Consider the following 16,389-nt stretch of genomic DNA (forward strand, 5'->3'; position numbering starts at 1 on the left):
GGCCTGTGTGTAAAATAATTAAAAAACAGTAACTTGCCTTTCAGCAGCTTCATCAGGGGGACTATACTGATGAAAAATAAAAGTGGAGGAGGAGAGCATTTAGTGCTGGACTGAACTTGTGTGTGTGTGTGTGTGTCTGTCTACCTGTCTACGCTGAGAGGTTGACTTTATCACACAATAAAGTACACTATGAACTTGAACTTTTTCTTTGTTCTTGAAATCTTAGAATGCTTCATCTTGTTACTTCATTATGTTATGGCTCAGACCTGCTCCTGTATATAGGGTTATGTTGATGAAAAACATAAGGACTCGATCTAAATTACCTTTATTAATTTCCAGCTCTGTTGATTTGCATTGATTTCACTAAATTGACTTGCATTGACTTGTAATTACAAGAATTTTAATATTGGCTTTGTTGAATGTAACACTTATTTTATATAGACCAAAAATAACATTTCTTGCCCATAATTGTCACAGAATTTGAGGGTTTTTTTCCAGACTTGTTAATACAAGATTTTCTGCATTTCATTTACCCTCTTCAAAACCACTGATATGAGCCAAGAATGAAGAATGTCTAGAGCTAGATTTCACATCAAGTGTGTCGCTAATGGTAAGATGCTTTATATAGCTGTGTGTGTAAAATCTAATTTTAACACATGCCACACCTTTGAAATGCAGTCTGCAGACCCCTACAATCCCTCCCCCACAGAGCCCAGCCCTGATGCCCCCCAGCCAATACACCCGTACCCCCTTCCCTCCCAGAGCCGAGCCACAGGGCCCTCCTGGCCCAGATACCCACACTCTCTCCCCCCTGAACCTATGTGTGCCCCCGGTTTTGCTGAGATACCCACATCCTTTTTGCCCCAGAACCCAGGGATTCAGAGGGGTGCAGGGTTTGGGGGCAGAAGGGGGCTCTGAGCTGGGGCAGGGGGGCTGGGTCTGGGAGGGAGTTTGGGGGCAGTAGGAGGCTCTGAGCTGGGGCAGGGGCAGGGGGAGGCTCTGAGCTGGGGCAGGGTCTGGGAGGGAGTTTGGGGGCAGGAGGGGGCTCTGAGCCGGGGCAGGAGCGTGGGGGGCAGGGTCTGGGAGGGAGTTTGGGGGCAGGAGGGGGCTCTGAGCCAGGGCAGGGGCATGGGGGGCAGGGTCTGGGAGGGAGTTTGGGGGCAGGAGGGGGCTCTGAGCCGGGGCAGGAGCGTGGGGGGCAGGGTCTGGGAGGGAGTTTGGGGGCAGGAGGGGGCTCTGAGCCGGGGCAGGGTCTGGGAGGGAGTTTGGGGGCAGTAGGAGGCTCTGAGCTGGGGCAGGAGGGGGCTCTGAGCCGGGGCAGGGGCATGGGGGGCAGGGTCTGGGAGGGAGTTTGGGGGCAGGAGGGGGCTCTGAGCCGGGGCAGGGGCATGGGGGGCAGGGTCTGGGAGGGAGTTTGGGGGCAGGAGGGGGCTCTGTGCCGGGGCAGGGGTGCGGGGCGGAAGCTCCGGCCGGGCGGCGCAGCGGGGCTCAGGCTGCCTGCCGTGGCCCCACGCTGCGCCCGGAGGCGACCCGCCGCGGGCCTGTCCCTGCGGGGAGGGGGCAGCAGGTCTCCCTGCGCCCCCCTCGCTCGAACCGGCCCGTGGAGCCACCTGCCCCCCGCCCCGGGGGTTTAGTTTTGCAGGGCCCCCCCCTTGAGCCGGGGCCCCCACCGCGCACGGGAGCGGGGTCTCTGAAAAGGACCGGCCGCGGGGCGGGGCTACCGCCGCCCCGCCCCAGCCGCCAGGGCAGTGCGCCTGCGCGAGTCCGCGTTTGCTCCCGGAAAGACCCAGCCTCCCCATCACGCACTCTCACAGCCTTGGGGTGAGGCCGCGCCCAGCGCAGGGGCCGCACCCGCTGGGTTCGCTGCACGCAGCCAATAGGAGCGGGCGTTGCTGGCCGCCGGCGCGGCGCGCAGCCAATAGGAGCGGGCGTTGCTGGTCGGCCGCGCGGCGCGCAGCCAATAGGAGCGGGCGTTGCTGGCTGGCGGCGCGCGGGGGCCGGACGATGTTCTCGCAGCAGGCGTTGCGCTGGAAGGCCCGCTTTGCCGCCCTGTACGCCGTGGGCACGTGGAGCCTCCTGGGCTGCGTCTTCTACTACTACTGGCGCGACAGCCCGGAGCAGCTGCCGCCCGGTACGGGCAGGGCCCGCCTGAGGCCTCGCACAGCCGGGCCCCGCCCCCGCCGCGCCTGCCGGGGCCGGAGGTGTCTCTGGGTGTGCGGGGCTAGGCCCGCCCCCTGGGTGTGCGGGGGTTGATCCTGGGGGCCTTGGACGCAGCTTGGCGACCTTCCCCTGGCCCGTCCCTGCCGCCTCCTGGGCAAGGGCTTCTCCTGCCCTGGCGTTGCCCCGCGCTGTGCGTGAGGCTCGGTGCCGGGCGACTGACCCAGGGCGTCCCCCCGGCGGGCGCGAAGGCCTCAGGGCGCTCCCTGTTTCGGGTGCCTGGTTTGTGTGTCCCCAATTGAACGTCGGAGAGATCAGGGGAGGCTGGAAGTGCTGGCGTTCAGAAACGTGCAGAGCCCGTGCTCACATGGGTGGTGGGCCTCCAGTTTTGCACCCACATTTAATTGTGCTTGTGTGTAACGGTGCCTGCAACATGAGAGGGGTCCAGTGAAGGCTCAGTCAATATTTAGGCCCTAGTTCAATTGGTGAGTTGCCCTTGACTTGTAACTTGAAGGTGATCTACAAAGGGCATAAGATGGAGGGAAGCTTGCACCCATATTTGCTGCTGGATGATATGTTAAGAAGTCTTGACAGTTTTGTTTCAAAAACGTTTCCTGTTTGCTACAAAAACTGACTAAAAAATATAGTTCTTGCAGTATCTGGATACAACTGTGTTGGCAGCCATAAGCAGGGAAACAAAAGAGTGCTGAAGAATGACCCCCCCATTTTTTTTTAATTAGGTGAAGAGAAAACTCCTCCAAGGGAGACACCAGCAGATGTCTTTTTCACATCAACAATAACATATAAACAGAATGCTGTACATCCTACAGGTGGACTGCATGATTTTGTGAAATCCATCTTTGCAACCAGTGATGGCCCTGGTCCAGAAGAGTAACATCCTGGAAATTAGGAATTTGATACATATAGAAGAGAAATGACTTTCATCACGATGGCTTGCTTGGACATGAAAAGTCTTTAGTTGAAGTGCAGGTTTCATTCTATTTCAATTTAAAAAAAACCACCCCCCCTCACCCCCATGCAAACACACACACTCTCTCCTCCCCCCCCCCCCCAAAAACAAACAAACAAACCGCAGAATAATTTGCAAAGCCTAATAAACCTTTTCAACTCTGTTAAAGGCAGGGTTTTCCCAGAAACTCTTGGAGGGCTGAAATATTAAATAAATTACAAATGATTAAACTTCCTATAATTAAATCTATGTAGTTTGAAGTTTATTTTAATGATATTGCACACCATGTAGTGTCTACTAAATTAACATAATTGCCTCCACTAGAGCTTTAGCTTTGATCAGGTAATAAGAAATTGCACAGAGTCAGTTTAGGGATTGTGAATGTGAGCCAGTCTTGGACACCAACTGCTCTTCCAGTAAAGTGAATTATATTTTACTTTGTTGGATTTTGAGAGAGTCCTCATGTTATTTACTTCCATTCCCAAAAACAAAATTAAGTGACTCAAGTGTACACCACTCACTAGGAGTAACTCATCTGTTTCATCTCTTTTCCTAAAGGAGTGAAGTTAAAGGTGTAAATAGTGCCCAGTATTAACTGCACTCTCACCAACAGCTGTGTCCATTTTCATGACTCAACTGTTCTACCAGGTCACTTTCCTGAAGCAATTTTTATGTGTAAAGTTGCATTAGCAACAACTTAAAAGTGTGGCTCCCATCTGAAGAACACCTCGGTGAAAATGGCACTACTTTACTCCACAGATCAGTTCACTATGTGTATTCAGAGTCATCTCTGTGTGTATACAGAGTTACTGTACTGGTAAATGTATTTTATCTTAGCATTGCAGAGACAACAGATATGGGAGTCTGAGTTGGTCTGTTTTCTGGCTGGAACTTCAGCAAGAGAATTGTTAAGAAGCACTACTATAAAAATCAAAGTTATGCCTGAACATTTATTTATTACTGATATGTAACACTTGCCTGGCACTCGCCATATTCAAAGTACTGTGCAAACATTGACTAGCCTTCTTGTATTACAAGTAACATCTGAGATCGCTAACTGAAAAGAGTATAGAAATACCTCTGTTTTCAGTTTGCTCATCTAGTGCTTTGACAGTTTTCCTTATGTTGCTCTTTCATACAGCAGTGGAGGAGAGATGCACACTATCTGCAAACATGGGGCAGGTGTACCTGAAGTTACTTAGGTTAGACTTAAAGTTGATCATGTCTTTTTACAAAGTACCATTTACAGAATCTTTACCAATGAGGTGTTTGCCATAATTATACACCTTCACTACCACTATATTACATCTCATCTGGGTTAGGGTTAGGGAAGATCAGTAAACTGGAAATAACATAGTTTGATTTTCAGAGCTCAGCAGGATTTTATAGTAGTAGCAGCTATGGAAGCAATTTTTTTTTTTAATTTATTAACTGAACACACATGATGTGGAAATCATGGAGCAGTAAATATGAAATGCTATCTTTAGAATAACTTCAGATTGGGAACACAGTAAAATCTTTAATCTCTTAAATCTTGATTGTTTTGCAGGACTTAAAAAATCTTAAAATTATAATGGGTGGAGGGGAGAGAACATCATCTGGATTAATCACAAAACTAGAAAATTTTAAAAGGCAGGCGCTTAAGAGATGTTTGGTGCTTTCTCTGCTGGATTTATAGTATTAAGTAACTAATCAGTATTCCCAAATCCATGTTGACAGTAGTGATGCTAATCCACAAGTAATGCATTTTTATTACAGTTAGGCATTGTTTAAAGTGAAGTAGATTTAAAAAAACTACAAGAAAAGCCGTGAATTGAGCAGTATTTGAAAAACAAGACACAAAAATCAACTTTGTTTAGGAAAAGAAACTCCTGCTTGAGGTATTTCCAAGGACTTTAAAACAAAAAACAGCTAAGTGTGTACTACCTTCAGGATAGTCAAACTCCATAAAACAGAAGCTTTATATGTGACCATCGACAGCTGCTAGTATGTAGTGTAGGTAAGGGATAAGTCCATCAGTGGAGATATTTGCATTTACTTTGAAAGGAGTGTCTGCTTCTCTGTGAAATGGTGAATGAACAGCCAAAGAAAGCTTTTAGTAAGAGGGTGGAGGTGTAGTTTACTGAGTTAAAGAATCTTATTTTGCAACCAAAGGCAGATTTCCATAAACACATTTTAAATTGAAGTCTGTATTTTAAAAAGTATGTAGGCCTAGTCAGGGAGTAATTGTGGAGGGGAAATGGGTCTTTCTATTTAGCCTGCTAATCAAATGGATCTTCTTTCTTTAAATTATAAATCAGGTCAAGTCTCTCTTCACTTTTTTTTTTTCTTTAAAATGAACACAATCAACTTGAAATCTAGTCATTTAAAAAAGAATTAGAGGTAGTTTCAGGTACACCACCTGACCCTGAATTCAGCTGTCAGTTTTTGCAGGGTGATATATTTTTTTCCTATTTGTACATGGTTTCTCCCTCTCCGTTAGCTGCCTGAAAAACCATGTGAACAAGGGAAACTGAACGTAAGGACAGTCATACTGGGTCAGACCAAAGGTCCATCTAGCCCAGTATCCTGTCTTCCAACAGTGGCCAATGCCAGGTTCCCCAGAGGAAATGAACAGAACAGGTAATCATCAAGTGATCCATCTCCTGTTTCCCATTCCCAGTAGACAAAGTGCTATCAAAAGCACAAGACATTTTTCAGATAGAAGTGTGATGGCAAAGCTTTACCACAGCTTTCCTTCCAATTTTCTACCTCAGTTGTCATTGTCGTCTTACCGGATGTGGAGCTTGCCAAACCAATTTGCAGCAGGCTCAGTGAAGGTTAGATATGACTTTCCCTTGAAGAAATTATTCCCCATCTTTTGATCACACACACTTCATTAGTTCAATGCTATTTCCCAGGCCCTGCCCCTACCTACTCAATCCACCACCAAGAATTAATTAGTTAATATTTCTAGCACCTCATACTTCCTCCCTTCTCAACACTTGGGACTCTTCAGAGTGACTCCCTTGCCTGTCAGTTGTTCCTTGCTTTAGTGGTGGTACCAGCACCAATGTTATGCAGTCTTTGGTTGGGTAGAAGATGGGTCCTTCTGGTGGTGGACTAGGTGGTCAGCTGGAGAATGAGTTTTCTTGGTTTTTAAGGTGGGGAGGTCTCTCCAGGAAGATGGGAGAGCAGGTTTCCTCCCGGGTGGTGGGAATGGCGTTAGTATGGAGCTGGGCAGGTACAGCAGGGAGGAAGCCAGGAGGCAGTAGTGAGAGGATTCCTACTTACTGTAGCAGCATCTTGATTCTGTCTCCATATGGTGCTATTAGAGTGGGGTGAGGTGTGGGGCTTACAAGAACTATCTCGTGTCTCCCTAATACACACCTAGTGGCACTGGTGAGGAATGCAAGAAGGGACTTCCTCGGGCAGTTGTGACTGCTTTCTAGAGAGGGTTGACCACTAACAAGCAGAGCTGGCCTTGGCCGTTTGGGTAGATCGTGAATAATTTTTTTATTGCTTTTCCTTTCCCAAATTTACCCAGATTCTGTGATTATCCCACTACTTTACACATGGCAGGTCTGCTGATCTGGGGTGGGTAGTAAAATTATTCTTTAGGATACTCTCCAATCATGACTAATTGGGTGGGTGGGTACTTTAGGTCCTTTAAACCTTACTTCCTTTCCTTAACATAGTGGGTTCATGTTTTCAAGGCTGACTTCTCGTGGGAAAAATCATGTCTCTTTTGTTTAACAAAGCTGAGATTCAGCTTTACAGGGCCCAAGGATGGCTCAGTTAACGGTGGGCTTGAACTACGATGGCTTATGATAGGGTAGTCGCATTCTTTTTTGGCTAACATTTTGTATTCCAGAATCTGGCCAAAGTCAGAGAAGACCATCCCAATTTCTCAGAGGGCAGGTCCACTGTGGGGCTAGGTGGCACGCTTCGTATCACCCTTAAAAGTTCACTGCTGTGCTGAACTTGAAAAGGCTCACCACCTCAATGCCTTCTCCTCTGTCTTTAAAACCACCCTTAGCGTATACTGTCAAGTGGGTAAGCTAAAGGCCACAGGGAAGTGGCGACAAAATGACTCTTAGGAATTTTGTGCTGAAAGTGGCCATTTCTGTGGCAACAGAATAGCGGCTTGCACGGAGCGCTGTTTAACGTGGTCACTTGAGTGGTGGTAACATAAATGTGAGGAAAACCAATCACAAAGCTAAAACCAGGACCTCTCGCCTGCATAGATTTCCCTGCCATTAGAAACAGCCAGGATGTGTAGCAGCCTTTCTGCTGACTGTCAGAGCATCAGCACCTGCTCGCTTGGGTCCAAGACCGGCTTGGTAGCCCTGAAGAAGATCCTCTGCCCACCCTTGTACCTGAGCAAACATCCTGATTTTCATTTTCAAGGAAGACAGTAGTATTTCCCACTCCCACAGGGAGTGTCCCCCATTTCCCACTCCTTTGGGGAGAGTCCCCCATTCTCTCCATGGGGTCTGCTCTGATTCCTCCCCTATCTGGCCTGTCCCCTTCTATCCCTCTGTCTATAGGGGCTGCTGCACCCCACCCGGGACTGTCCCTCCCCTAGGGGAATGCCCCCCGTTCTCTCCAGAGGGGCGGTCCCGTTCCCCTCCCTGCACCAGGGGCAGAGCTCAGCCCGACCCCCTGCGGGCGCCCCCCGCGACGGCTCCCGGCCGGGAGGCTGCAGTGCCCGCCGGGGCCTGGAGGGGGCGGCCGCGGCCGCTGATTCCCGGATCCCGGCGCTGTCCGCGCCGCCGCCGCCGATCCCCGGCCGGGCCTGGCTCCGCCACCGCGGCACCATGAAGGCGATAATCCAGCGGGTCACCCAGGCCAGCGTGACAGGTCAGCGCCGGGCCCGGCCTCCGGCCCACGGGCATCACCCCTCTGGCCCCCGGCCCTCGGGGACCTCCCCCGGACCCCCTTCCCCCGTCCTTTCTGCCCCCCCGGATCCCCCCCCGTCCTCGCCCTGTACCCCAGAACCCCCTTCCTCCCCCCCCGGATCCCCCTCCCCTGCACCCCGGACCCCCCCGTCCTTCCTCCCCCCCGGACCCCCCCCGTCCTTCCCCTGCACCCCGGACCACCCCTTCCTCCTCCCCCGGATCCCCCTCCCCTGCACCCCGGACCCCCCGTCCTTCCTACCCCCCCGGGCCCCCCCTCCCCCGTCCTTTCTGCCCCCCTGGATCCCCCCCCGTCCTCGCCCTGTACCCCAGACCCCCCCCTTCCTCCCCCCCGATCCCCCTCCCCCTGCACCCCGGACCCCCCCGTCCTTCCTACCCCCCTGGGCTCCCCCTCCCCCTTCCTTCCTCCCCCCCGGACTCCCCCCGTCCTTCCCCTGCACCCCGGACCTCCCCGTCCTTCCTACCCCCCCGGACCCCCCCTCCCCTGTCCTTCCTTCCCCCCCCCGGGACCCCCCCGTCCTTCCCCTGCACCCCGGACCCCCCCTTCCTTCCCCCCCCGGACCCCCTTCCCCCGTCCTTTCTGCCCCCCCGGATCCGCCCCCGTCCTCGCCCTGTACCCCAGAACCCCCTTCCTCCCCCCCCGGATCCCCCTCCCCTGCACCCCGGACCCCCCCGTCCTTCCTCCCCCCCAGACCCCCCCTCCCCCGTCCTTTCTGCCCCCCTGGATCCCCCCCGTCCTCGCCCTGTACCCCAGACCCCCCCTTCCTCCCCCCCGGATCCCCCTCCCCTGCACCCCGGACCCCCCCGTCCTTCCTACCCCCCGGCCCCCCCTCCCCCGTCCTTCCTCCCCCCCAGACCCCCCCCGTCCTTCCCCTGCACCCCGGACCACCCCTTCCTCCCCCCCCGGATCCCCCTCCCCTGCACCCCGGACCCCCCCGTCCTTCCTTCCCCCCCCGGACCCCCCCTCCTCCGTCCTTCCTCCCCCCGGACCCCCCTCCCCCTGCACCCCGGACCTCCCCGTCCTTCCTACCCCCCCGGACCCCCCTTCCTCCGTCCTTCCTCCCCCCGGACCCCCCTCCCCCTGCACCCCGGACCTCCCCGTCCTTCCTACCCCCCCGGACCCCGCCTCCCCCGTCCTTCCTTCCCCCCCCGGACCCCCCCGTCCTTCCCCTGCACCCCGGACCCCCCTTTCCTTCCTCCCCCCGGATCCCCCTCCCCCTGCACCCCGGACCCCCCCGTCCTTCCTTCCCCCCGACCTTCCCTTGCACCCCCCTCCCCCTGTCCTTCCTCCCCCCCCCGGACGCTCTCCCCCCGTCCTTCCCTTGCACCCCTTCCCCCCGTCCTCCCCCTGCCCCCCTGTCCTTCCTCCCCCAGACCCTTCTCCCCCGTCCTTCCCCTTGTACCCCATCATTCCCCTGCATCCCCCTCCCTTTGCACCCCCGCCGTTCCCCCTCCTTCCCCTGCACCCCCAGCCCTTCCCCCTCCCCTTGCACCCCCTGTCCTCCCCACTCCCCTTGCACCCCCGACACCTGCACCCCTGGCCTTCCTTCTCCCCCTGCATGTCCTGTCCTTATCTCTCCCCTTGCACCCTGCCCTCCCCAGGTGTCCTTCCCACCCGCCACAGCACCCTCACTCCTGGCACCTTGTGTCCTTCCCACCCCCTGCATCCGCTTTTCCACCCACATGCTGCCTTTGGCCCCCACCTTTCTATGCATCCACTGACCTTCCCATCCACATACCTGCAAATGCTGCCCCTGCATTCCCACACACTGTTCCATCCCTGACCCACCCACACTCCCCAGTACCCACCTATCCATGCACCCAGTGTTCCTCCTGCCCCTTCACCCACCGTCCTACCCTCTCCCACTGTCCTTCTCACCCACATACCCATTCCCACATTCCCTGTACCCACCATTCATCCCACCTACTGGTCCCCTCCGCCCACGTACCCACAGCCCACCCTCCCACTCCATTATGCATCTACAATCCATGCCACCCAACTGTTCTCCCCACCCATTCTCTTTACTAAACCTTGAGTAAACCACTATGAAGCTTTCCCAGAAGAGCCCCATCACCTTGTGCTGAGTCAAAGCTTTCATTCAAAATCTCCTTCAAGATTAAAAACAAAACAAAAGCCCTTCTAAATGTTAGTGCTGCCTTCCTGAGCCTGCAGCCAGCCCCAGCGCCTCTGCTGCTGCTCAGTGCTTTGCTCAGTTGTGCCACAAAGAGAACAGACCAGGGCCCCCTTGGTTCTCTCTGCTGATGTTTAGGACCTTTGGACAGCCACGGAGCTCACAGCACTAAAGTGCAAACCATTGTGTTGCAGTTGGGTAATCGCAGAGCAGCTGTGGGAGCAGGCACTATAGCTATTCACTGGGGAGAAGGACTTGAAGACAAGGATGAGTAGTGGAGAGAGCACTGGACAGGGACTTGTGAGTCCTGGGTTCTATTCCTAGCTCTGCCCCTGGGTTGCTGGGTGACCCTGGGCAAGTTATTTCACTTCTACATGCCTCAGTTTCTCCGTCTGTAAAACGGAGATAATGATTTGTAACTCCTGTGTATAGTGCTTTGAGATCTACTGATGAAAAGCGTTATATATATTATCATTATTCTCCCATTGCTACGTTCGGCTACGCTTGCTGTTTGGGAGCCTCCCAATTAAGTTCAAATTTTGTCATTGGTGTAGATGGTTAAAAGGCCCCTTTCAGAGAAGGAACTGATTGATGTGTACTTCCAGCATGCCTGCTACGTTTGATTTGACTTGACCTGCTCATAACCTATCTCTTTCGGTTTGCATAGTCCAGAGGGCAGGTTGTCTGTCTGTCTGTCTTCTATTTGGTGGAACTCCCTCTGCAAATTAATTATTTTCTGTTTACTTTCAGTCTTAGTTGTTCAACACACTTCTGTCTTTTGTGTCTTTACTGTTATTCACTGATACAAGGGAATATTGCTGCATAAATCAATTATAATAACATGACTGTAATTGCATGTTGGATTAACTGCTGACTGTTATTGATGGTAGTAGGGCTTTGCTGATCTGCACCTGGCCAAGAGGTTGCAGCTATCTCTTCTGGATGCAGACCTCACTACTGTGATCCATGCCTTTATCACTTTTTGTTCTGTGTTTGTACAGCACCTATGACAGCAGGGCAGTGGTACATGACTAGGGATCCTAGGTGCTCCCTCAGGACAGATAACAATAATAGTGCAATACATTCAATTTGGGGCTCCCCTTAAATCCACCTGGAAACTGAAGCAGACCGTCAATACAGCAGCCCACTTATTAATCGGAGTATCTTACGTTGAGCATGGCACCAGTGCTCTGCAATCCACGCTGATGACGTGCTGATTTGTGGATGGGATTTAAGGTGTTGGCTTTGACCCATAAAGCCCTAAGTGGCTTGGGACATGCCTGTCTGAGGGAAATATAGTTGAGATAAGCAGAGGTGCTTTACTGGTGACCTCTCAGTATCAATCAGAGATGGCTGGGGACAAGATAGTCTCCATGAAGACCCTTCAGCTCTATAATTTGCTCCTTCCAAACCCTCATTGGAAATTGTCCAAATCTTTTGACCCCTCAGGTGTGCTACGCAGCCAATCACTTGTTGTAGGGTTTTGAGCGAGGGCATGCTGGAGGGTGGGTAAGGTTCTGTTCACGGCTTTGACTCTCATCTTTCATGGCAGTTTATATTCTGTTTTGTGGGTGGCCGCTGGCTTTTTTTCTTGTTCGTACATGTATGGTTGTGTTTTTTAACAAATATTAAAATGTGCTTATCTCAGTGGGATTTTTTTAGATGTTGTATAAATCTAAATAAAATAATCCTAGCCATGGCCATGGGTTCTCATTAAAATCACTTTTTATCTCTTTCAGCATATTACAGTGGGCCTAGAGGGACGTATTTTATTTTAGATTTCATGAAACTGATATTTGTTTTCATGTGGTTGGATAGAATTGGCCCATTTATACCAAGATCCGTTTTCGTAGACAGATTCGAAGGCCAGAAGGGACCGTTGTGGTCATCTCATCTGACTTGCTACATAACAAGGTCACAGGGTGTCCCTGTGTTCGTTCCTGCTTCGAGTTCAATAGCTGTGCTTGTGTTAGAGCATTACGTTTAGAAAAACACTCAAAAAGCTCGACATGTTAACATGACTGGGATATGAACCCATGCCTCCAGGGGAAACTGCAGTCTCCCCGTAGCCTGCTTAGCCAACCTGAGAGCTGTAGAGAACGTAGGTCTACTTGGTCTCAGCTTAGGGCCTTAGCCACTGCATCATAATGTGTGTCTCTTTGCAAATCTTGAAAAAACAAAATATTGAATGCAACTTATTTTTTGCAGGGTGGAAAGTACCAAAAAAAAATCAATCTTTAAAAAATGTTAATTTTTTTAGGGACTTCTGCAATGCAGAAATCAAATGAGTTTATTGATTTCATACAGTTGGGTAAATTTTCAAAGAATTATTTCACGTTCTTCACCAAGTAATTCGTATTGACTCTAATGAGAATTGCAGTACTAAAACTCTTCATGCAATGTTTTGAAATGCTGGAGCAAGCATATTGAGCTGCCAGATCGCCTCTTCATTTAGCAAATCAATTTCACGAGAGGCAAGGGGCTGATATTTTGTAACTCACAAAAAACCCCCAAGGGTGCCACTATATATTGCCTTTCAAGGGATGCTAGAAATGTAAACATAGGGAGTAAACATTTGGAATGCTGGTATGGCATGTGTACATGTTCTGATTTTTCTTACAGCATTGCAAGATGCTAAAATTACTTGTAAGGTAATTCTCCTTTCACAGAAATGACTTTCAGTCCTCTCTGTAAAATTGAATTGGTGTACCTGAGCCAACATGCTGTGGACAGCTAGTTAATTCTTTAAGTTCAAGTGACGTTTCCAGAAAGTGTTTATTGTACCATTGCCTGTTGGAATTGATGCTTGGATGTGGCATAAAACCAGATAGGGTGTTTAATTTCGCTCTCTTTTTGTTGTTGTCCTGCAGTGGGTGGGGAACAAATAAGTTCCATTGGACGAGGCATCTGTGTGTTGCTGGGTATTTCTTTGGAAGATACGCACAAAGAGCTGGAACACATGTAAGTCATGACATGCATTGAATGTTTCCTTGTAATTCCTGTTCATTCATATGCTACTCACTCCATATCAGTAATATCAGAGCTATCTTCAGAAAGCGGGGCCTCTTGCTGTAGGAAAATGTGAGCTTCTCTATGTTCTTTTTTTTATGTTACACTTTGTGTGTGGGCCTCCTAGTTATAGTTTAGCTTCATTTTATGCAGCACTGTGGAAAAGTCTCCCCAAAATAAATAAACCAACCGCTACATGTTTTTCCCAGAAAATAACCTCCCATTGTTTTTTTTTTCTGGGCGTTTTTTCTGGGTGTTTTAAAAATTTCTATCTGTGTCACTATAAACTGTTTACATTAACATAGAACATATTTGAAAGGTTTTGTGATACTAGAAATCTTAGGATCTCTTTTCAATCTGCACATGAAAACTTTAGCGCTTCTGAAAAGTTAAAAGGGACGTGAGGGGACCATCAAGGTTTTTGTTAAGTCGACAAGACAGAGTAAGAAAACTAAAGACATGTCTAGAGAGGGAAGGGGAATGAAATAGCTGGAGTGATTATTGATTGGTGATTAGAGAGAAGAGTGGAGAATGGGTGAATCAATTGTAATTAGATGCTGAAGAGAGACGGTGCGTGGAGTGTGAACTGTACCGGGGCTTGACTTGTTAGAATCCAAACTTCTTAGAAGATGGGCAAGAAATTTGAAAATGTGCTTCTGTGTAAAGCTGGGCTATCTTATCTCACTTTTCCGATCTTCACAGTGTGTTCAATTCACTGAGTCACTGTATCTCATACTTGCTTTAGTACCTGTGAAAGCTGGTGATCAATACTGCACATAGGTGATTAGAATGTAGAGATACCCAAACTCCAAGGGATTAATTTATCTGACTCAACATATATGAAGTTGAATAAAGAGTCAGGAAATAAACAATTGAATGGACTGAGCTATTGAAGAGAGAGAATTATTCTTAAATAAAATATAAACATGGTCCAGAATTGCTAAGGAGAAAAAATGACACACTGGTTTAACCAGTTTCTTCAAGTGCCATTGAATGAAACTTTCTCTGTTGCTCCTGCAAACGAGACAATTTCAATGCTGTCATCATCTGCAAAGTGCAGCAGTGATGATGATGATTTAAGTCCCTGCCGCAGGCCTGCAGCCTTTAATCAGCAGCTCGATTCAGGAGCAGTTTCTGTTTCTTTGACACCCAGAGATTCTTGAACATCAATATATGACTGTGCCATAAAAACAGCTGAAAGGCAAAGACTTACGCTTGATGATAAGTGCATTCCAAGTTTAGGCTAATAACATCCTCTTCAATGTGGAACAAAATGATCAATTTAAAGTGATGACTGTAGTGTTTTTCCCTGGATGTACTCCTCCAGACAAACTTAAACTCGCAGGACTCATTACTAGGTGCTGCAAGTGATGAAACAGAGGAAAAGTTAAAGGAAGAACTTAAAAGAATCAAGATGGATGGGAATGGACTATTATTATTGATTGAACACTAGAAGTGAATCAACAATGCATATATATAGAGGGAGCAATTGCATCTCTGCGTACGACTATTGTTGGGCCCAGTTTATAGTTGCCCTGTGGCCCATTTGTGTGCCCAGTCTAGGCAGTTGGTTCTGTTTTCTAAATCAGTTTTAACCCCTCAAATAAATAATTGTCCTCCCCAGTCAATTAATTCTCATTCAAATTATTTAGCCCCAAATTGCCAATTTGACTCCCCAAATAATTTTGCCCTCCCCTAACTCCACTGCCCCTGTTTCTGCTGCTTTCATGGACTCTGAGCCTTCCAGCTTACCCGCTCCTCTCTCCCTGCTCCCTTCCTGTGCAAAGCACAGTACTCCCTGCTCCCTTCCTTCCTCCTTGCTATGTTAGCGAAGCCCTGACCCCAGATGACTTGTTGTCCTCCCAGGGACTCACTGCGCCTGTGCAAGGGGACAGAGCTCACGTTGTGTGTGGCCATTTCCTGACTTTTGAGATCTTCCTTTTCTAATCTAAATTTTCTTGTAATAAGTCTAATTTCTCCACGCAGTGAGAGGATCATAGTCCTCAATGCCTGTTTACATCTTAAACCAGACAGTCCTGTCTTGATTTAGCCAGTGAAAGGCAAGCTTTCAGAATTTGGGGTTTTCTCGTGGTACTCTCTGGCCTGTTGTTGTTTTATTCCCATCCCAATCCCACATTCTCTAGCAGGATGTTTAAGAGAAGGCTTTTATACAAATAGTGTGATGAGTTTGTAAGGGCTTTCATGCCTATGGCTCTGTATGTGTGATATTGATAAGATCCCCCTTTTTTAGGGGAAGGGATGAATGAATGGCTTGTAACTTTGCCATTTGTGATCAAATACCTGTACAGATATATTATAATATATATCTTGATACCTGTGCGCCATTCACATCTGTTAACCTTACACATGATGATTAGGAACGAGCCGAGGTCATGCAAGTAGCCTTCTTTGTTCTGTTTCTCCTCACAGGGTTCGCAAGATTTTAAACTTGCGTGTGTTTGAAGACGAAAGCGGGAAACACTGGTCTAAAAGCGTGATGGATAAACAGTATGAGGTGCTTTGTGTCAGCCAGTTTACTCTGCAGTGCATCCTGAAAGGAAACAAACCAGACTATCACATGGCTATGCCTGCAGAGCAAGCAGAGTCTTTCTACAACAACTTCCTAGAACAACTTAAAAAAGCCTACAAACCAGAGCTTATTAAAGGTAAGGTAGACCCGATATGTTTGAAAAAGGGGTACTTTAAAAATGTTGTGGGTGACTTTTGTCTTTCCCATTTAGGGTAGAACTGAGTCCTTTCTGGGGTTTAAGCTCCAGTCTTTAATGTCCCCAGCAAAAGCTGCTTACATAGACAGCTCCCTAAGAGTTGCCATCTTCTCTTTGCCACTTCGTAACATTGATGCTTTGCTCCATAGACGATGCCTCAGTCTTTCTTCCAGGTGTGGCCATGCTACTACCCCAGACAGCTAGACCAAACCAGAATCTTCTCTCCTTAATGTTTTTCTGCTAGTTGCACTTAAAAGTGAATGGGGTAGTGAACATTATGACTTTCACTTTTTACTCCTTCATTTCCCACCATGTCACATGTTGATGATGGTAATAGGATATGCTATATGTTGCTGATACTAGGATATTATCTAGTCATTCTGTTCTCTGCTCCATTCATAGTTACTAAACAGCAGTCTTCTCTTGGCTAAAGGAAACATGGTGGATGCCATTCTTCCTTGCTCTCAGGCCTCTGTTCATCTTTTCTCTCTGCTTCC

At 49.2% G+C, this 16,389-nt stretch overlaps 2 protein-coding genes across 3 annotated transcripts in view; both read left to right on the forward strand.

Annotated features, from left to right (window-relative positions):
* The first annotated feature begins 1,971 nt into the window (after positions 1–1,971).
* SMIM26 (small integral membrane protein 26) lies at positions 1,972–3,376 on the forward strand. Its single transcript, XM_077814143.1, has 2 exons — positions 1,972–2,131; positions 2,898–3,376. Exons 1-2 carry the CDS (start codon positions 2,005–2,007, stop codon positions 3,050–3,052), a joined length of 282 nt encoding a protein of 93 aa, XP_077670269.1. The 5' UTR covers positions 1,972–2,004; the 3' UTR covers positions 3,053–3,376.
* Positions 3,377–7,820: 4,444 nt separating this feature from the next.
* Positions 7,821–16,389, forward strand: part of DTD1 (D-aminoacyl-tRNA deacylase 1) — a 96,884-nt gene continuing 88,315 nt past the window's right edge. For both annotated transcript variants that reach the window (XR_013345786.1, XM_077814144.1), the window contains exons 1-3: positions 7,821–7,969; positions 13,028–13,118; positions 15,597–15,832. Coding sequence is in view for 1 of the 2 variants with exons in the window: in XM_077814144.1 (XP_077670270.1) it covers positions 7,927–7,969; positions 13,028–13,118; positions 15,597–15,832 (370 nt within the window). In the remaining variant the exon portion in view is untranslated. The remainder of the gene's footprint in view (positions 7,970–13,027; positions 13,119–15,596; positions 15,833–16,389) is intronic.

The sequence above is a fragment of the Eretmochelys imbricata genome, chromosome 3 (genome assembly GCF_965152235.1).
Source record: "Eretmochelys imbricata isolate rEreImb1 chromosome 3, rEreImb1.hap1, whole genome shotgun sequence".
NCBI classification, from domain to species: domain Eukaryota; kingdom Metazoa; phylum Chordata; order Testudines; family Cheloniidae; genus Eretmochelys; species Eretmochelys imbricata.